We start from the raw sequence: 19,878 nt of genomic DNA, 5'->3' as shown, positions 1-19,878 counted from the left end.
ATTATTTAACTTTTTACCTTAATCACATGAGCATAAATGAAAGCAATACTTTTGCAAGTATTTGCTTCTTTCAGCATGTTAAATTTAATTAAAAACAATATAATGTACTTTAAATCTTGTTACTAGAACAATATCTATTTAACAAACAGGATAAGTAGAGTGCTGAAACACTGGAAGCCTTTGTGTTTACTTAAAGCAAATTAGTGAGGTTAATTTCCCATAAGAACTGAAACAAACAGAATAAGAGGAAGTATTGCCAATCAACATTCACTGTGAAAATAAGACCTCACAGACCTTCCACTAACATAAAAAGATTCTATACATTCACACCTTATAGAGCTCAATGTCATATCATACAAAGTATAGTAAACAGGCAAGAAAAATAGAGGTTAAATATCTCACACTGATATATTCTAAATTAGAGAGTAATGTTCCAAGCATTCAAAAGAAAGGCTCATATATGAAATTGTTAATTGTTGCATTATAGTATTGTTGCAGTAATAAAAAGCATTTAATTTCCTAAGTAGATATCAGAATTACATGAATAAAATTCAGCATTCAGTGTATGGCTTTTGTGTATTTGGTCTCCAAACATTACTACTGTATGTGCTCACTTTTAACACCTATGAATTCTACTGACTTCAGTGTACTGAAATGTACAGGCTGTGAGCCATCAACCCTTATTCCCAAATCAACTAAAAAAATGACAAAATGACTGACAACTATTGCTGAAGCAAAGAGGGAAACAACACAACTAATACAATTAATGTAAGCAATAAATATATTTTTAAAAATTAGACTAGAAACTAAAAACATTTGAGCCTTTTTTTTTTTTTTTTTTTTTTTTTTTTTACTTCGACTGGCATTTTATTAATGTAAGTTCTGTAGTAAAAATTTTTGGAAAAGATTCTTACAGAGGGAAAAAAGCCAGAGAAATTACTGAAAGGGTCCTGCTTGCTGATGGGTCGGACCAATAGGGTTCGTCTGTTCAGCTTGTCAGTACAGGAAAGGAACACTCCTCCATACTGCCCCAGAGACCAAGATTCTTCCCCAAGGCTTGAGGTAATAAGCAACACATGGATGAGGGAAAGAAAAAAAAACAACAGTCAAATAAAAATAAAGAAATCTGCTATAAGCAAAAAATCCTAACAAAAACACATTAATATTACACAGTTCAATGTAACTGCAAGATAAAACCTATGCCACACCTTTTCCTAAAAGGCTGAAATTCAATCAGATTGTGCAAATGGTCAAAAAGTCCACAACTTTATAAAATTTTGTGTGAAAGAACAACCTATGTCAAGACAGATGAGAGTGAAGTGTAGTAAATCCTGCATTTCCTTTAGCTTTATTAGAATGGGGAGAACAGTTACAAGAACCAAGAAACTGCAACCAAAAAAATGTACTCATATGCTTACATAATCATAGTGTTATTTAGAAAAAATGACTTATTAAGCATTACAATGTGCTTTTATATTACAGTTCAATCATTTTTTATCATATATAAGGATATAAAAAAAAATTGTATTGCTTAAGAAGAGTTATTCAGCTAAAACCCCAAAAGCCTAAACCTTTCTTAAAGCTTCAGTATAACTTTAGCAAACAAAACCACCCTAAAGTTGAAAACATTACTAATGGAGCAGTAGTCTCCTGGGAGAGAATGGCTCTCTCTCAAGCTTTCCATACAATCTGTGGACAAAGCAGCTTGTTAGAAGCACCTAGTACTGGGATTCCAAAGGGTTTTAAAGCATCATAACTTTATTTTAAAATATTTTGCAAAGGAAAGTACAAAATGTGATTATCAAATATTACAGTTTTACAGTTTTATTACAATATTACATATAAACTGTAACTGTATTTGTAACTTCAGCAAAAGAGCAAGAATTGCATTTTATTTAGGCAGCTGATGAGGGAAAAAAAGTCTCAGATATGTTGATAGTTTTGCTAATTTGATACCAAATCTCCTTACTGCTGTACACAGAGAACATTAAGTGCTCAATAAGACCTTGCAGACATTGTCTCCTGAGTCAAAATAATTTGTTCTCCTAAATATTTTTCTCATTTTTAATGGCAAAAAAAGGTCTTAAACTTTTAACTTTTGTTTTCTATGGGCATTTTTGTGTTTTGGTACGGTTTGGGTTTGGGTTTTGTCCCCTGTCTTGATTTCTGTCTCCCATAACAACACGTGTTGATCTGTAATGGCAAACACTAATTTGGGTGATCAAAGACAGAGCAGGCCCTCTCTTATTTTGTCCAAACTTGTGATGGTTATGGGCAATGAACACACCAGCTTCTCTCTACAGAACCATGCCTCTGGGTGCCAGATGAATGCAGACACACCAGTGCAGCAAACTATTCAACTGATAGGGCTTGCTAAAGTTGCAAGACATGTAGTTGGTCAAACTACCTACTCTAAATATGCATAATATTGATGATACACTGGTTGACATGACTGAAATTTTACTTGGGGGCATCTGCCTGACACTACACGGTGTCACACAGACACAGATAATCAGTTCCCTCCATTACAGTGTTGCTAAGTGACAGAAAAAGACACAGCTCCATTTTTAAGAAAAATTCTTTGTCATATCTAAGAGTATGGTGCTTTAAATCATTAAATATTTGCACTTGCTAACATTTCAGGAAGAAACATTTAAGGAATTTCCCATTCACAAATTCAGCTAAAATTAATGATTTTTGTCTAATAGACCAAAAAAGCAGTAAGTGTGAAAAAAAAACCTAATGTGCAATGATACCTATGTATTTCTTTGGAATCGGATATAATTCTGAGAAGAATGAAATTCCCTGTTTAGACTCCTTTTGATAACTTTAAAGTTTAATGCAATTTCACTGAAACTGAAAAATTACCTTCAATTCAAGTTTAGAATTAAGAAAAGGTCCACACCTGTCTTCTTTCAGCCTGAAATTAAAGCAGACTAACACCAAGGAAATACCTGTTTCTGTAATGGTCAATATTGAAGCTTTCTATTTTACATTTGATTTTGGTATAGACATCCTGCATATCCACTGAGGCACTGAGATCTTCTAATTCACTGACAACACAGACTTCTGCAATGGTAAAATAAAATAAAAATTATTAGTTCTTAATCCGAGAGTTAAGCTTTTAGGAAAAATATATCTGAGAAACTACATGTTGTAAATAGAAAGATGCTACTTCCACTCAGAATTTTTTATGAAGTGCTTTTGTCTCACACAGACAGGAAACAGAAAAAACTCCTAGAATCCACACATTCTACAAATATGTAGAGACTATTATATGGGGTTTAGTTCAGATAGTCTGAGTTAAAAAATGTAAAAAGGATATGCAAAGATATTTATTCTATTTGATCTACCTTTTTTTTAAATTGAAGATTTAAGTACTTATCTTTGAAAATCAGGTCTGAACATGACATTATTTTTTTCACACTTCTGTAAGTTACAATATTAACTGCTATGGAACATTATTTAAACAAAAATACATGAGGGCTTGCAGCACATTTATAGAATCTGAGTTGCTCTCAAAAAATTACTATCTGGATGATAACCCAACTGTAACCTCAAGCAAAAAAAAAGAGAAGCTGTGTACTACCACACACATTTCTTTTTTCAAAACAGAAGTTGAAACTTATGAGTTGAACTCCGTGTTAAACTTTCTATGACTTCAAGGATTATACTATGACGATCACATTAAATTTAAATTTGAAATCATCAATACAGAACTACATGTCTAAATGTAAACACAGAAAACATACTGCTGAATCATAACAAATTGAAGCATGATTACTTCTAGGGTAATAAATGCAGCACTCCTAAGTAAATTAACTAATTTTCAGTTTCATATAATCATCTTTCAACGTGGAGGGGGAAATTTTTTCCAAAGAACATTACTGAACTTGTCATTCTAATTTAAAATATAGATCCAACCCATTATTTCTCCGTTACAGTACTTAATATTGTCAATAAAAGTTGTGAATAGCAAATACTGTGGTGTCATGTATGGAATTGATAATATTTTATTAGAGGAAAAATGCTGGATACCTGTGCTATTATTTCTAGGATCAGGAGCAAACAATTTAATAGTAATTTTTGGCAACATCCACTGCATCCATAGGCTGACACGTCCACTTGAGACTCCAATATTACTTGTTGTTTGTTCCAATGTAATGGAGTCTGAGAATGGAGAATCATCACCACCCTGAAGAGAATCACCCTATGAAACAGACGAGAAAAAAACCAAAGTATTGTTTTTTACCCTTTTTTTTTTTTTTTTTTTTTTTTCTGTCTAGTCTGACACAGAAGTTTCTTTTGTAAACAAAACTTAATTTAGTCAATGCACAAGTAAGGCCTACACAGGCATCTATCTCTGGAAGTGAACTTGAGGAAGAAAACCAGTCCTTGAACTTCTAGGAGACAAATATAGGATGTTGATGTAAAACAGTGCTCTTAGTAACACAGGAATTGTGAACCTCTGGACACAGCCATGGGCAGAGTATGCTGGGGCTCAGTCAGACCCCTGGAACTGCCACTGCCAGTGTTGGAACTGGTTCTACCCTAAAGCCTTCAAGTTGTAACTGGGGCCTCAACTCACTTGTGCTTCACTTTGCACTGCAATCTGGTACTTGGGCTACCATGTTCCCATCCAGTATTCCAGGACACTTCCATGTACTACTGCTTGGGACTAGCTAGCTTCCAAGTACAGCTAAAACTGCATTAAGCTGAGGCTTTCAGTGATAACCTCTTCTGTTTGCAGCTATGACAGCTGCAGAGCTTATCAATAGACATCCCCAGCTGCTCAACACCAAGTCCCAGTCCGAGTTTACTGGATTACTGGCTCCACCCATCCCCTACTTTAAGTTCACCGTGAACATACTATCTAAATTTTTTCTGCCATTCAAACATACATAAACAGCTGAAGTGGCCCATTCTCTTTTGAGTGGCAGAAGTCCTGCGGATGCTCCTCTGAAAGAAGATGTTGCTATATGGCTATCCTTTGGGAGGTGAAAAATGAAGAGACTGCATTTCTCCCTAGTCTTCTGTTAATGGTATTGAAAAACTGATGCCCTGCAGTAGCTGCTGCTTTTAAAAACAATAATAATAAAAAATAAAAGCAAAAAAAACCCAACCCCAAATTCTTAGAAATTTTTTTTAATGAAAAACTAAGCAACTGAAGTGAGACTGTGTTCTTGTTTCTCATGAAGTTTCAATTTTCATTTTGGATTTTCAGCACCCAGCATAGTATTGTTAAACATGTTTATGCATTAATTTTCTGCTCTGTTTCCAGATCTACAGAAAAATCAAGCCAGAGTCAGAAACCCTGAACTATTTTCCCACAACTTCTCATGCCAAGTCCTAAAATATACAATTTAATTCTTTTACCAATTGTTGCAAATTGACCAATATACTGAGTTTATTTTCTTAGCAGAATTTATCTTTGTTCATCAGGAAGATCCAAACATATGAGGCCTTCATCCTTGGCCTGCCTAGAGCTCGGGGATGATCACAGTTTGGCCACACTAACGCTGTGCCTTATCAAAATAACTTCTGCGTTCTTGCTCAATCACTGAGTTTCCCCAAGGACTAAACACTTCTACCACTGTTTGTACTTAAGTAAACAGTAACAAGTGGCCTGTTGTAGTCTGCACTACCTTTGCTTTTGCTGTTCCAGAGGAGGGACAGTAAAAATGATTAACTGTTTCCAGCCTCCAGTACTTAAGCCTCTCACTCATGTATCCCTGTCTTACAACCACCCAGATTACAATTCAGTAAACTAGGTAGCTTTATCCACTGAGGGCTGTGGTGCTCACTCTCAACTTGTCAGCATGAAAAGAATTACATGCAGCATAAAATATAAATCATCCACAGATCACATAAACAAGTTACTTCGTTTGCTGTCTAATATAAACAGTCATGAGTTTGCTTTCTTCCGATTCATTTATAGCAAGTCCGCTGCAGCTGAAAGAAGCTTTAAAAATAATCATTTGTCTCCCACAGAACCAAATAACATATTAACTGTAAAAATCTCTAAACTTAAAAAAACCCCCATACTTATGGCAACAAAGTAGTTTGGTTCAGAAGACTTAAAGATTTAAAAATACAGGAACGTGTAAACAAAATATAGACTGAAAAAATGCAAACTTCTGGAAAATATCCCTAAGTCAAACCAGTATAAGTGCATATTATTGTTTAATTAACTCCGTATACTTCACTCCTGCTTATCAGCAATACTGCCTATAAAATATATAGCTGCAAGTCTGAAATTGTGGCTTACACACTCAATTTTTATGTATTACCTCCCCTAATTCTTTCATTAAAAACATTACTGTTACTGTATGACAGCAAGCTATAATTTACAAATACAGGATGATATTTTCCAAATCAAACACGGACCGAGATTTGCTCTCACTGAATTCGAGTGACATTAGGCTAAAGTTAAGTACCTCCAAATTTCTAAAGACAAAAAACATGCATCTACAAGGAATCAATAATAGCATTAAGAGAATGTAAAGATGTTACATACATGACATTTAAGGAGATTAACATAAAAGTATTTTTCTATTTCCCCAAGTATTTGTAATTTGTCTTCAGACCTGCCAGTATCAAGACAGCAAGCAAGCAAGGTTTTGTTGGCATTAGGTCTCCTGGCCAGTAAGTGCCTGCACTGTAACTGCCTCATCTGCTTTTATTGCTCCCTTGATGGAATTCAGACTGTGGGAAGGGAAAGGAATGGTCAAGTTCCAGCAGCAAAACCACAGACAGAGATTAATCAAACCCAGGAAAATGGTGGAATGCTGCTCCAATATTCTCAGTTACCTCTCCAAAGTTGCTTCCACCTTCCCTTTCCCCTTTCCCGTTCATTGAAAGCAAGACTTTGCAGTCATCCTCTGCTTCCACACAGTATCATCTATTCTCAGCTGGTTAACTTTCCTGACATTCCAGTTCCTACAATAGTAATTTCTGTGATGTACTGAAGATAACTTTTGCCTTTCTGTCTCTATACCTCACCGATCTCTCATCAATGCTCAGATTTTCTATGCCAGTCTCTGAAGAGTACTTGAAGAATACCATGATATATGAAGCTGACAAGCATCAGGTTACTCTGACATACCCCACCCTGCTTCTACACTAAAATAATTGCATCTTCAGAAGGTACCTGAAAAATATTCAGCCCTCAACTGTACTTCAGTGCAAGTCAGTGCAACTGGCTTTTACAATACTTAGTTGGATTTCACTAGTTAGGCTCTTGTGAACAGTCTCCAGATAAAAAGTCTTATATCTAAGATAGATATATACAATAACCCATACTTGGAAAAACTGTGGAGGACAATTGTCTTCACTCAGAAGAAAAACTTGGCCTCAATGAAAATAGGATGGAGTAACAGACTGACATCTGCAGCCCATTAGGCAAATTGACAGGTAGAACTAGCTGCTGTACTTCATAGCAGACAAAACAAGCAAAAAACCATAGAATCTGTCTGCATTTCTTGTCTACAAGGCCTGTCAACTTTGCATGCTTTTGGGACAGAGGAACAGCTGTATAGCTCTGTACAGATGCTGCTCAGATGCATCTATAGGGAGGTTCTGTTCATATCTGAACATACTAAATGGGTGATTTTTCTTCAAATAAAGTTTGAATTACATGGACCAAAACTGAGGCACTCAGCAGACTGTAGTTCAAAGGAGTAGTTGAAAATAGTGGACGTGACCAGATCCTCTGTCTCATCTTCACATCCAACCTTCTTCAAATAAATGAGAAGTACAGTTTCATGATCTTAAATACAGCATTTTTGTAGTCTTATAGGAATCTAAACTCCGGTTTGAATTCCCATGACAAATTCTCTCCAAGTCAAAAACTGCAGTAATTCCAAACCGTTACTTTTGTCTTTTTTTTAGTCCTAAAACCTTTGTACACCCTACATACTCTTTTTGATTTTCATCACCTTCATACACCTAATATTCCTACCCAGTTGATCAGCTGCTGAGCCAAAAATGTTACCCTCTTACTTGAGCAACTCTGTGAATTTTTTCCTGACAATACAAATGTTAGCTTTCTAATTCTCATTCTCTATTTCTGACAAAGAATTCACAGTATCAAGTATCTAGTTATGTATATGTTCTCTTAACTCACTGTCTCCATTAAACAAACTCCACCTGCCCCAGTATGATTTTCTATCCGTGCACTTATATATTCCTTTTACTGGCTCTTTCTTCTGCACTGCCTTCCTACCCCAGCCACAGCCAGAACACCTTGGGCTGAGAGCTCTGAATGGAGATGATGGATCTGAGCTCTGTTCTTCAATCTTTCAGTCATATGAACTATAGTTTCACGTAAACTTTTCCTTCTGTTTGTACCTTTTTTCCTTTTTCGTATCTTTAATAAAATCCTCAGAGCATGGTAATTTCTTAAATCTATTTATCCTGTCTAAGCACAATGATACAATCCTTTCAAAACAGTTTTCAAATGTCGGTTTTAAAATGCTATGTCAATTTTAAGTCCCCTATTGTGAAAAAATCCAATATTAATGCCACATGTTCTAATAGAACTTTCTATTCTAACAAGATTTAAATTATGGCCTTAGCTTCAGAGTGGAAAACACTGAATGCAAATTCTAACATTGGCCTTTGTTAGCTAAGTCACAACGTTTCATTTATATCAGAAGAAAATTTATTTAGCCAGTGCATAACATTTGCTGAGAAAAGGAATAAAATGATATAAATTATGAACATTTTGCAAAGGGTTAGGATATGAATACTGAACTTGAACCCATATTACCAAAATAATCTTGGTAACATATGGATTAAAACAATTACTGAAACATTTAAGTACTGCTCCAAGTACAGCATGTACTCCAAATACTACTGTCTATATAGAGGGTCAAAACCAAAATGTTATATATAAAGCTGGTGGCTTTAGATTTTAATGAGAAAGGGATCTGATGCGAGTAGGTGGAAAAAACAGGGGTTCTTTTTACCATATTGTTTTCCTGCTAGTATTGCTTATCTTCAGTTGGGTGCCCGTGGCAAAATTTTTCACGAACACATAGAAATACGCCAAAACTGAGGCTATTCAAATAGTCCAAAAACACGTTAGTGAAACAACTAAAGAACTGAAACCCTAGCTCAAATAGGTTTTAATGAAAGTTACCTCTGTGTGTGTGTGACTGATAGAAAAAGTAAGTACAAAAAATCACCAGTTCATTATCTCCAAACCCAGGAATTAATATAAATCATACATAGGGTCAAAGCAATCCTGGTCAAATGTTGTTGAACATGTAGTTGCATTCTCTCCTCTAACTGTTGTAGTTGTCTGTGTTTTAGCACTGGTCTGTGAAGTGCTCCCGACACTGCAGTGTTTATCCTGAGAATTAAACCCAGTCTCTCAGTACAGTCTCCCCACATTCAAATAGCATTATGTTAAGAATGAAGCATTGCACAGGTATGCTACACCACTGATACACCTAAAACTCACCTTTCACATTTTTGGCTCTCTTCTGGAGCACAACAAGGCAAATGTATTATTCCAACTAGTGAGACTGACAGGGGCACTATGTAAACCACAAATATGAGGCCTATTTGGCTGCACAGCCTCCTGTGACAACCCATTCTACTATATAACAGCTATCTGGCTACTCATAGATAATGATACTCGTGGCTGAAGTTTAACATCCTATTCATGCTGATAAAACAATCACCTTCTTTTCTTGGTATGGCAGAGAAGCAGAACTCCTTTCCATGTCTCAAAATAAATTTTACAGTCTTAGGCACATACAGATCAGGTACCAGATCACTCAGAGAAGCAGAACTCCTTTCCATGTCTCAAAATAAATTTTACAGTCTTAGGCACATACAGATCAGGTACCAGATCACTCCAAGCAGCCACGCAGTGCTGTAAATTAAGGAGGCAGAAATTCACTGCACCACGTAGCCAGTCTTCTGTATGAAGATGCACACCAAACCCTCACGTGACTGAGTTACAAAAGCACTCCTGAGATATGGGACGGCTGGGAGAAGGGTAGGAACTGAGCTCCAGAAACAGATGAAGGGCAGCAATGGATGGATGGACCTGAGCTGAGTGTGCAGCTGGGTGACCCCCAGTGCCAGCCTTGGAAGCCCTCACTGCCCCTGTACCTCTCCTGGCTCCCAACACAGTCCGCACACAGCAGCTCTTGGCTGACTCAGGCATGGTAGTGACTGACTTCAACATGACAGGATAACTGCAAAAGCTCCTTGGAATGACTCACAAGCACCACAGGTATCCCAGGTACTTCCAAACACCAGTTACTATTCTAAAAATTCTGGACTTGAAAAATACCTTATGTTTCTTGACCTGGAAACAGTAACCATAAATTTTCTGACAACAGTTAATATTCATTCACTTCAAAGAGAAACAAAGTAGACAAACAATAAGCATAGGAGCAAAAAAAAAAAAAAAAGTCTTGTTTTTTTCACCTTCTTCCACTTTTTTTCTAAGCAAGCCTACCTCTGTAGTGGTCCCAATGTCAGCAGATGGGCTGTATGTGCTGGTATCTGGTGGAGCAGTACCAACACTACTTTTAACTGGAGAGCTAGGAGGAGCAGGTCCTGTCATGGTTTCAGAATAGACAGAAGATTGATATAGAATTCCCCTCCTCTGAATCTTATTCCAAACTTTACTTGTGATCTCAGCCAGTTCATACAGAAGCTGCACCTAAAAGAAGAAGAAAAAAAAACAACTTTTTTCTAAGATGAAGCTTTCCTTAATGAGGTAAAGAAAAATCATAAGCCTTCCAATGAGGCTTAGAATGTAGCAGAACTGAACTTCTCCCTATTTCTAGCATTCCGATAAGCAAATATGTTGTAACCAAAATTATTAACTTCAGTTTACAGTATAGTGATTTGATAAAAATAATCTGTGCTTTGCCTAAACATCAAACATAGCTCATGAAAATGTAAGCAAGAGCATGGTCTTGTAAAACTTTTGCTAATAATAATTTTAACAATTAAACAAAGCTAATACGTGGTATATTTCATATGTATAGACACTGCCTCTAGAAAATGCCAAACATATAAACTTACAAAAATTATTAATTAAAATTATATTACAATAATGATCCTACACAGCATATGAAACTGCTCTAAATTTCAGGAAGAGTATCCACTATCAAACTCAATAGTCTCCTGGCATATGTCATTCCAATATTCAGAAACATAAAGTCTAACCTTGCACATTGTTTGACTCAGTTCTAAGATATTTACATAAGTTATTGTAAATAAGCATTAATCACAGAATCTGTATGACAACATACTGCAATATACTGTATAAAACAAGCTCAGAGAAAACTGCAAACAATATAGAAGCAGATCCACAGCTGGATACCATACCCAACTTGCCATTATAAAAAATGGAAATTCTTATATTTATAAAAACTTTAAGCCTCAGGACACATCTACTCTATGAAGCTGGCTTCTTATGTGGGCAGAACAGATGCAGAAAAACACTGTTGTCAATCTACATTTGATATAAAACAGTACTTGATTTCGTGCGTGAGAATGTGTGATGAAGTCTCAAAGTACATGCCACAGTCATTTCTTAAGAGGTAAAGTGCTGGGATTTTATAAAAACCTTCTTAATTCATCTTGGATTTTCTTTTGAAGTTTCAAGGCTTACATTGAGCAGGTTATATACTCTTTTGACAGAATTTTTCCTTAAAGGGGATAAACTTCTCAGTACTTTTTTTGTCTGCATATACAGAGTAATCTACAGACAAACAATATCCCTGGCTGTGGCAAAAAGTTCTTTTAGTTACTCTTGAATATATTTTATGTCTGTAGCACTCCAAGATGCACTGGTAACCTTTAAATTACTAATTACAAATTTCTAAGTTTTTCTGAGTCATTTCCATGTCCATCTGATTGATTGAGTAATATAACATTAACTGGTGTTGACATTTTGCTGGCAAAAGAGTCACTAGAAAATTAATGGGATACAGGCACATATCCAAATCATACATGCTTGCAACCTCCCCTCTCTCAAAATATTTTTTTGGTCAAGAAAGCAAAGGATAATTTAAGCTATACTTATCTTAACGAAGGCTTCTGGAGATCTAATTATGCTCCTGTTCATAAAGGGACAAAATAATAAAAGAGAAGGAACTTCTGTGTATACCTATCCTCTCGTACACAAGGTGAAGAGGGTTGTCATCAGTTAATCTGACACTGAAGAACTTAAATCATATTGGAGTTGTAACAGTCATAATCATTAAAGCTAATTATTATGTTATATGGGAGGTTTTTTAGAATTGCTCAGGCTAGAATCTTTGCAGCCACTCTGAAACAGTGGCTATTTCAGACAGCAGCAGCCGTTTCTCCAGACATTGCCAGGAACCACACTTCTAATTAGTATGACCCTTAATACTCTACCCTGATCTGAAACCAGAGACACAAGTTCACCAAGAAAAAAAAGCACACTGATTAGAGGGAGATGATTTCATGGAAAGATGTCAAAAAGTAAAAACTACCAAAAAGCTTCACACCGAAATCACATTAATACAAAAAGGAAGGGATGTATCTATATGGAAATAAAATTTTTAAATTTCAGCTTTTCAGATACAGAGCTGAAGTTATGTCTTTATATTTTTAATACACTTAATTTTGTTCCATTGGTTGTTACTCATTAAAATAGAAGAATTTCTACTTTTTTTGTTGGTTGCATTTTTTTCAAGTGAGTAGTTTTAGTATTATTTTAATAGATAATAAAATCCAATTCTGATTCTAAGAGCCTGTGTAAGGACTCTGTCCTTTAAAAGTATTTTTGAGTGTAACAGTTAATACATAATAATTATTTTTAGTACACTCTATTCAAGAGAAGAAAAATGGTATGACAAAAATAGGAATAACTCTGCCAGAATTTGTGAAGAAAAGTTTCCTTCTCTCACAGCTTCAACTCCCTCACCAGCAAAACCACACATAACTCAGTAAGACCCCACTGACTACTTGGCAAAATCTGTAAAGTTCAATATGTTACAGCATTTTATACTTTAAAAATAACACATTACTACAAAATTGAAAACTACTACAAAAGACAATATCCTGACAATTCTGCACACTGGAAGTATCTATTGACTTTAAAGGGATACAACAATGAGAATATGGCTTCATATTAAACCATAATAGTAATATAGTAAAATAATTCACTTTGTTACCATTTAACAAATTCACTCGATATCACCTACTTTAAGGCTGTCATCTATAGACAAAATACAGCCAGTCATTTAAAGAATCAAATTTCATAGTTACTCTACTGTGAATTTATAACTATCAAATGCTGTTTATGTAATTGTATTTTCCATCTTCTGGTCTTGAACATCTGGCTAAATAAGAGTGATTTTTTTTCTCCTTTTGCGTAAGTAAACCAGAAAGTACAAGGAAGGCAAATGTAAGGGAGAAAAGAAAGCCCCAGAACCTCTACTAAACTCAAATAATTTGTCTGCATCCTTTCAGTCATTGTAATACTTCAGTAAATGAGTTTACAGTTTACAAAGACATTAGTTAGGACAACAATATTTGGTCTGATATTACACTGTAAAACTTCATTTTAACATTTCACTATATTCATAACATGATTTACTTGGAGGATAGAATTTAAATTTTTTAAATACAAGTATTTTCTTACAGTTTGCAAAACAATGTGATCACACTCTGCTAGGAAAGCTTGAAAATGTTTACTTATTGGATTTTCCTTTTTAAACTGGTGACTCAAATTTAGATAAGGCTTCCACTTATAACAAAATCATATTGCTTATAAATTAATGCTATTAATGTATTACATATATTAACCATGAGTAATGCATTTGAAGATTTTAAAAAAAAAAACCTCTCTGGAATTACTGAGAAAGTATGAATAAAAAGCAGAAAGCAAAATGAACCTTTCAAAATATTTGACAATTCTCTGGATAGCTACAATATCAAGAGGAATTTTCTACAGTTCTATGAAAATTAATACAGGACGAGACAGGTTTCCCCAGGCTGTAAAATTACTGCATGTGAATTTATTAAACATTATGGGAATACCACAAAGTTGTAAAATAAAGCTTTCAGAAGTCTTTAAATAGAAAATGGAAAATATTCAGCAAAATCATAATTTTGTCCTTTCCTATTTATATATTTAGAACTGAGTAACGAACCTTTCAGTGTGTAAAAACACCTGGCACACAGCTTTACGAATCCTCTTGTTGAGGATACTCAACTTTAAATTTTATTTTGCCATGCCTGGCGTGCAATCTCACTCTACCAACCTCTTCCATCCAATGCAGATGATAATGTCATACAAATGAATGAGAAATAACTTGGATAGAAGGCAGTGATGAGGCAGGAGACCACACAGTAAGGATAAAATAAAAGGCTTTTTTCATTCATAGAATATGGAATGAGGCAAGGGAAAAACTGCATGTGATGGAGTAATGTATTACAATATGTATACACAAGGGATAATGCTAAAATGTCACCAACCACCTTAGCATTAGTATTCCCAGACATAGGTCCACAAACCTTTACAAATGTGATGTGCTATCTATCAGATCAAAATTGTAATACTTTTGGTCCTTTCTTTTTTTACTATTAACAGAAGCAAAAAGCAGCCATTTGTAGACAATGTCCTTTGAAAATGTTTACATATTGCTAAAACTCTGGAGCAGACAGCATACAAATGCAGAGCACTACTCACACCTCATGTCCTTTGAAAATTTTTACATATTGCTAAAACTCTGGAGCAGACAGCATACAAATGCAGAGCACTACTCACACCTCATCAGTTTTGCATTTCTCAATAATAAGACTATTTTCTTCAGTATCACTGGAAATGCTGCAACTGTCAGGGTAGTGTTATGCAAGTTGCAGTAAACATTACTCAAGTTTTTCACAGAAAAACCTACTCTATCTGAAACTACAGCAAATCTGATACAAGCCAGTAGGATACAGAAAGTGCCCTTTCTCAAAATCCAGCAGCATCTTTGCCTTTTAATAAACAAAAATGAGGTGGCAAATTTTGTTTAAACACATTCGTCTGTTTTGAGTTTTTTCCCTTTAGTATAGGATACCATTGTTCGCCTAAGAAACTTCATGTTCAAAGAAATGTTAGTTCTATGAAAATATGGTAAAAAGTTACATTAAACCACTTCAATATATGTGACAGCAGAATAGCACTTTAGCATTTAATGGTACATCTGCAATTCATTTCACTCCATCAGCCAAAAGATGCATTTATACTGTAGCTATTACATTTTGAGCAGAGTTTAAATTACAAAACTTGAGAGAGCTTCAAAGCAAATCTTAATCTAAGCACCTTGATCTTGATGGCCCTGTTAAAAAAAAATTAAGATAGAAGAGACTCTCTTCAACAAAACACAGAACAATTGTACTTAAATCGAGTTATTTTTAATTTCCTTTCATAAATCAATTAAATGTACCAACCTGGGGGTTGGAGCATTTTATTTCAAGGGACTCAAGGTCGACATGGAGGCAGACGACAAATGAGTGTCTAGATTCTGGCCCCGAAGCAAGTAGTTTCTGTGAAGTAACAGCTAAAGTAGAAGTACAGCCCATTGGTTCCACTAAATTCAGTGTCATTTGCTGTCCAAGAAGAGTATATATACTGAAATGATGCAGACTGATAGTCCATGGGAAAGCATCACCTAAAGATCAAAAGGAAGGGAGAACAGTCAAATAATTGCATAACAAAAACTAGGTTATTACTTTCTCAAAACACAGTAAAGGCATTATCCCAAGTCCCTTAAGAAGTGCAATCAACAACCTTTAAATTGATTCCGAACTCTCACAAATGTAATTCAAGCATCACTTCCATTCTATAACTTAGAACCTAAGCAACAGCAATAAATCACAGAATCACAGAATAAATTGTATTAGAAGGTATGGCCATCCAGTCCAACCCCTCTGCAGTAAGCAGGGACACCCTCAATTAGATCAGGTTGCTCTGAGCCTCAGGAAGCCTCACCTTGAATATCTCCAGGGATGAGGCCTTAAATACCTCCCTGGGCAACTGGTTCCATTTTTCCACTGCCCTCATGGTAAAGAACTTGTTCCTAACATCCAATCTAAATGTGCTTTCCCCTAATTTAAAACCATTGCCCTTCGTCCTATCACTATAAGCCCTTGCAAACAGTCCATCTCTGGCCTTCCTGCTATACCCCCTTGGGGTATGGGAAGGTCTTCCCCGTGTGTATATATATATATATATATAAATACAAACACACACACATATATAGGTGTGTGTACATATACATATATATATATACACACACACACATACATACTTAATACCTAATAGTATTCGGTCTCCCAAGAGCCTTCTTTTCTCTAGGCTAAACAGCCCCAGCTCCCTCAGCCTATCAATATTTTATGTAAATATTGTAAATGTTTTACATCTTTTTACAAATTGAAAACCAATGGGAATGTCAACCCAAACTGTGAACAAACATGTAGTACAGTCTTGAAAAAAAGTCCCTTTGCTTTATATGAAAACTCAAACTGCACAGTAATGTGAAACCACTCGATACTTATTTCAGCATATAGATGGCAGCAGCATGTCCTTACATGATATACTTACATTTATAGGTTTTAATAGTACACCAGAGAATTCTTTCTTCGAAAAATTCACAGCTTGAAGCTCAAACACATGATGCCACCAAGTAAAGTCTATCCCAACAAACTGTTCAGGTAAGTGAGACCTTGGTCACAGTGCAGCTCTTTTCCACTGCCTTCACTTAACTTCCTAAAACCCAGTGATGATGGATTTTGCCCAAATAAACTACTATAGACCTATACAGAGTACTTCAGTTCTTATATTTAGGAAGGAGGCTACCCACAGAAGTGCTTGGCAGATTACTGTAAATCATTATCAAGAACAATTACAGAGGGAATTGGCAGTGTCCAGCAGAATAACAAAACAGCTGCAACTTTGGTACAATCCTTTTTCCTTAGATTGTTGACAGATGGGAAATAAAAGGGAGGTTTCAAAAGGAGGACCACAGAGATAATTACTTGGGTAAGTCTTTAAAAGGCCAACAGGAACTCTTTTGAGTGAGAGAAAACCTTCAGTAGCTCTACTAGTTAGAAATGAAAGGCTGAGAACAGAGAGCACAGGAACTATTTTCATGGGGGGTGGGGAGGTTTGTTTGTTTTGTGGCTTTGTTTGTTTGGTTTGGTTTTCTCTAAAGAAACTGTTCAACATTCTGTGTATCAGATTCTTTGCTGAGGAAGTTGAGCCTTTTTGTCCTCACTTGAATGACAGGGAGTCTGTGCTCAGCATCTCAATTTTCCATTGATGAAGAGAAACAGCCTGCTCCAATTCAAAGCAACATGAAAGTGGCTTGATGCAGTCTTATACCCAAACACAGAAGGCTGGTGGGTATCCCTAAACCTCAGCCTGGCCTGAAACAGTCTTCATCTTTGTACAGTGCACATTTATTTGGAGGGAAAGAAGAAAAAAAGTTGTCCTTCCCGTATCAAAATTCAGAAGATGATCTGGTATGAGGCTTTAGTTTTCAAGATTTGGGCCTGGAGTCGTAAGAAGAGTCCAAGTTAATCTAACAGAGGCATGGGAACCAGTGTTAAGAATTAGAAGATGGCAAATACAAATGTATAATGGGTTGGGCCCTTGGAGTCTCACAGGACAATAAAGAATTCAAACCAGTGAATCCAAAAAATACAGGAAGAGTGTGTTTGCTGCCTGGTGTGATCTACAGTCAACACTGTCCTATTGAGAACTCATAACAGTAAAAATAGCACAAAATGTTAACTGTGATTATTTAGAAGTTTAAAAAGTTTTGAAATTAAAATAAAGCTGGATCCAAATATATATATTTTTACTATATTATTTTAGTAAGAATCCTGTTGTTTCTTCCACAGGTGGCACCAGCAATAAATCTATATTGGTCGGTATTGTGTGAGCCTGTGTATCTAATACTAAGAAGGAACTGAAAACTTCAGTAGTTTATTTTGAACTTATTACATACTGACGAATTAGACTCAGCCAAAGCAACTTGAACATATTTTGGAAAGGATTCAGATTAGAAATTTTAAAGTAGTTAGCAATCTGTATTTTTTTCCAAGTTCAGTCAGCCAAGAAATACAAAGTATTAATTGTAATAGATGGAAAAAAATCAAATGCAAAGTCAACTCTAATTACATGTCTCTAATTACTACACATGAACTTTGTTTTTCTTATGACCACCACAGTAAATTAACATCATGTATCGTTCATAGATTAGAAAGACTGTCCAAACAAAATCCTGAATGCTAATTCCACTACACTGTAAACATTATCTACCTTAAAAAACACACTCAATTCTATAAATGTAAACAAACTACAGCATGCTGAAAACACTGTAATAAAAATATGGCAAATTTGCAACTATACATTGTTTGCTTTTTTGGTTTTTAAGAAAAACCTGTACCTGCATTCACTTGCAGACAGGTTTTATTAAATTATTTAAATAATAAATTCAAAGTGTCTAAAAACCAGCAAAAGCAACACTGTTTACAGAATTTTATTTCAAAAATTATTTATTAGAAAGAAAAAAGGAAAAGTCTTTGCAATATTTGGCAGGTATTTCCTCTGCATCTAACCCTTCCATCCACATATACTATTGTTTTGCAGTCTAACTGCTGAGATTCTTCTGTGTTGCAGTTTTTGTAAGTAAACTTGACATTGCCTTCAGTGGAATTAGAGCTCAGCCCACAGTTCTTATGGGAAAGATTATAAAAGACATACATGACAGACCTCTACTATGGTTCAAGATTCTGGCTAATTCCTGATCTACTGCTCGCAAAAATCCTTATTTTTAATTCCTTCAAACATCACTGCTGATTAAAAAAACTTGAGATTGTATTCATTAAGATATATAATTTATAAATACCACCTTCATGTCTTTGGCAGCTGACCTGCCAGACAAGTTGCATTACCATTTACCTGCTATTTGCAATAGTTTAGGAAGACTTCTTTTGCATTGAGTGAGATATTTTTTCCAACATAAAACTACAACTTTTTACTATGTGCAAGCACTTTCTCTGGTAGTTATTTGATGCACTTTGTTTCTTAGAGAATGTTCATTAAAAGCCTTCCCATATACATGACATACAATACTGATAAATGTACTTAGCTAGTGGGAATTGTTATATGCTTGCTCTCAGTTTTATGTGACACTTCTCTTTATTTTAAAAACTAGAGTGCAGAAGAGGTAGCTGTACACAATGTTCCGTATACCATGCTGTCAACTGTACAAAAAAGAAATCATGCTTGTTTGAAGTTAGTAATGGTAGGAGAGAGATTGTGAAAGCTCCATCGTGTATATGACCTGGAATTTCCAGCCTGTGCTAAAGGTATCCTTTGGAACCTTCAAAAATCATCTTGACTACTCTGTCTTCATTTCTCCTTCTCTACCCACATGACAGGGTCTTCACATGGATGTCCTCACATTCCCATGCAACATGCAATGTTTAAATCAAACAATGTTGCAATCGTTACATGTTAGGTCACTGTTGTACTTCCTCCAAGTCATGCAACGGGGAAGAAGTTCTCTGGCTGTCTAATCCTAGGTGCACCCAGGCAAAAGTCCTGAGGCCTTTGGTCAGCTCCAGAGTTTACTTCCAGCAGTCGAGTATTCCTCAGACTTCAATTGTAAGCACAAACACCCAAACTTTTCTAACTTAAACCCTGTTACTAGAGAGAGAGCTTTAAAGCTTGACCATAACAAGTTGTTTATGCAGAACCATGATTCTGTTTCAGTATTCTCAGGGAATATTATATTATGAAATATAAAGGTAGTACCTTATAATTTGTATTGAAGCTCAATATCTTTTCATGAACCTAATTAGTTATATTTGTTA

General features: G+C 35.4%; 1 protein-coding gene across 4 annotated transcripts in view; it reads right to left on the bottom strand.

Annotated features, from left to right (window-relative positions):
* Positions 1-19,878, bottom strand: part of VPS13B (vacuolar protein sorting 13 homolog B) — a 425,857-nt gene that overhangs the window by 188,684 nt on the left and 217,295 nt on the right. For all 4 annotated transcript variants that reach the window (XM_071738035.1, XM_071738039.1, XM_071738037.1 and 1 more), the window contains exons 24-28: positions 15,445-15,665; positions 10,478-10,684; positions 4,039-4,210; positions 2,955-3,069; positions 915-1,056 (exon numbers count right to left, since the gene is read on the bottom strand). In XM_071738035.1, the coding sequence (XP_071594136.1) occupies positions 915-1,056; positions 2,955-3,069; positions 4,039-4,210; positions 10,478-10,684; positions 15,445-15,665 (857 nt within the window). The remainder of the gene's footprint in view (positions 1-914; positions 1,057-2,954; positions 3,070-4,038; positions 4,211-10,477; positions 10,685-15,444; positions 15,666-19,878) is intronic.

Source organism: Heliangelus exortis, chromosome 2 (genome assembly GCF_036169615.1).
Source record: "Heliangelus exortis chromosome 2, bHelExo1.hap1, whole genome shotgun sequence".
NCBI classification, from domain to species: domain Eukaryota; kingdom Metazoa; phylum Chordata; class Aves; order Apodiformes; family Trochilidae; genus Heliangelus; species Heliangelus exortis.
This window is presented reverse-complemented; position numbering and strand designations above follow the sequence as displayed.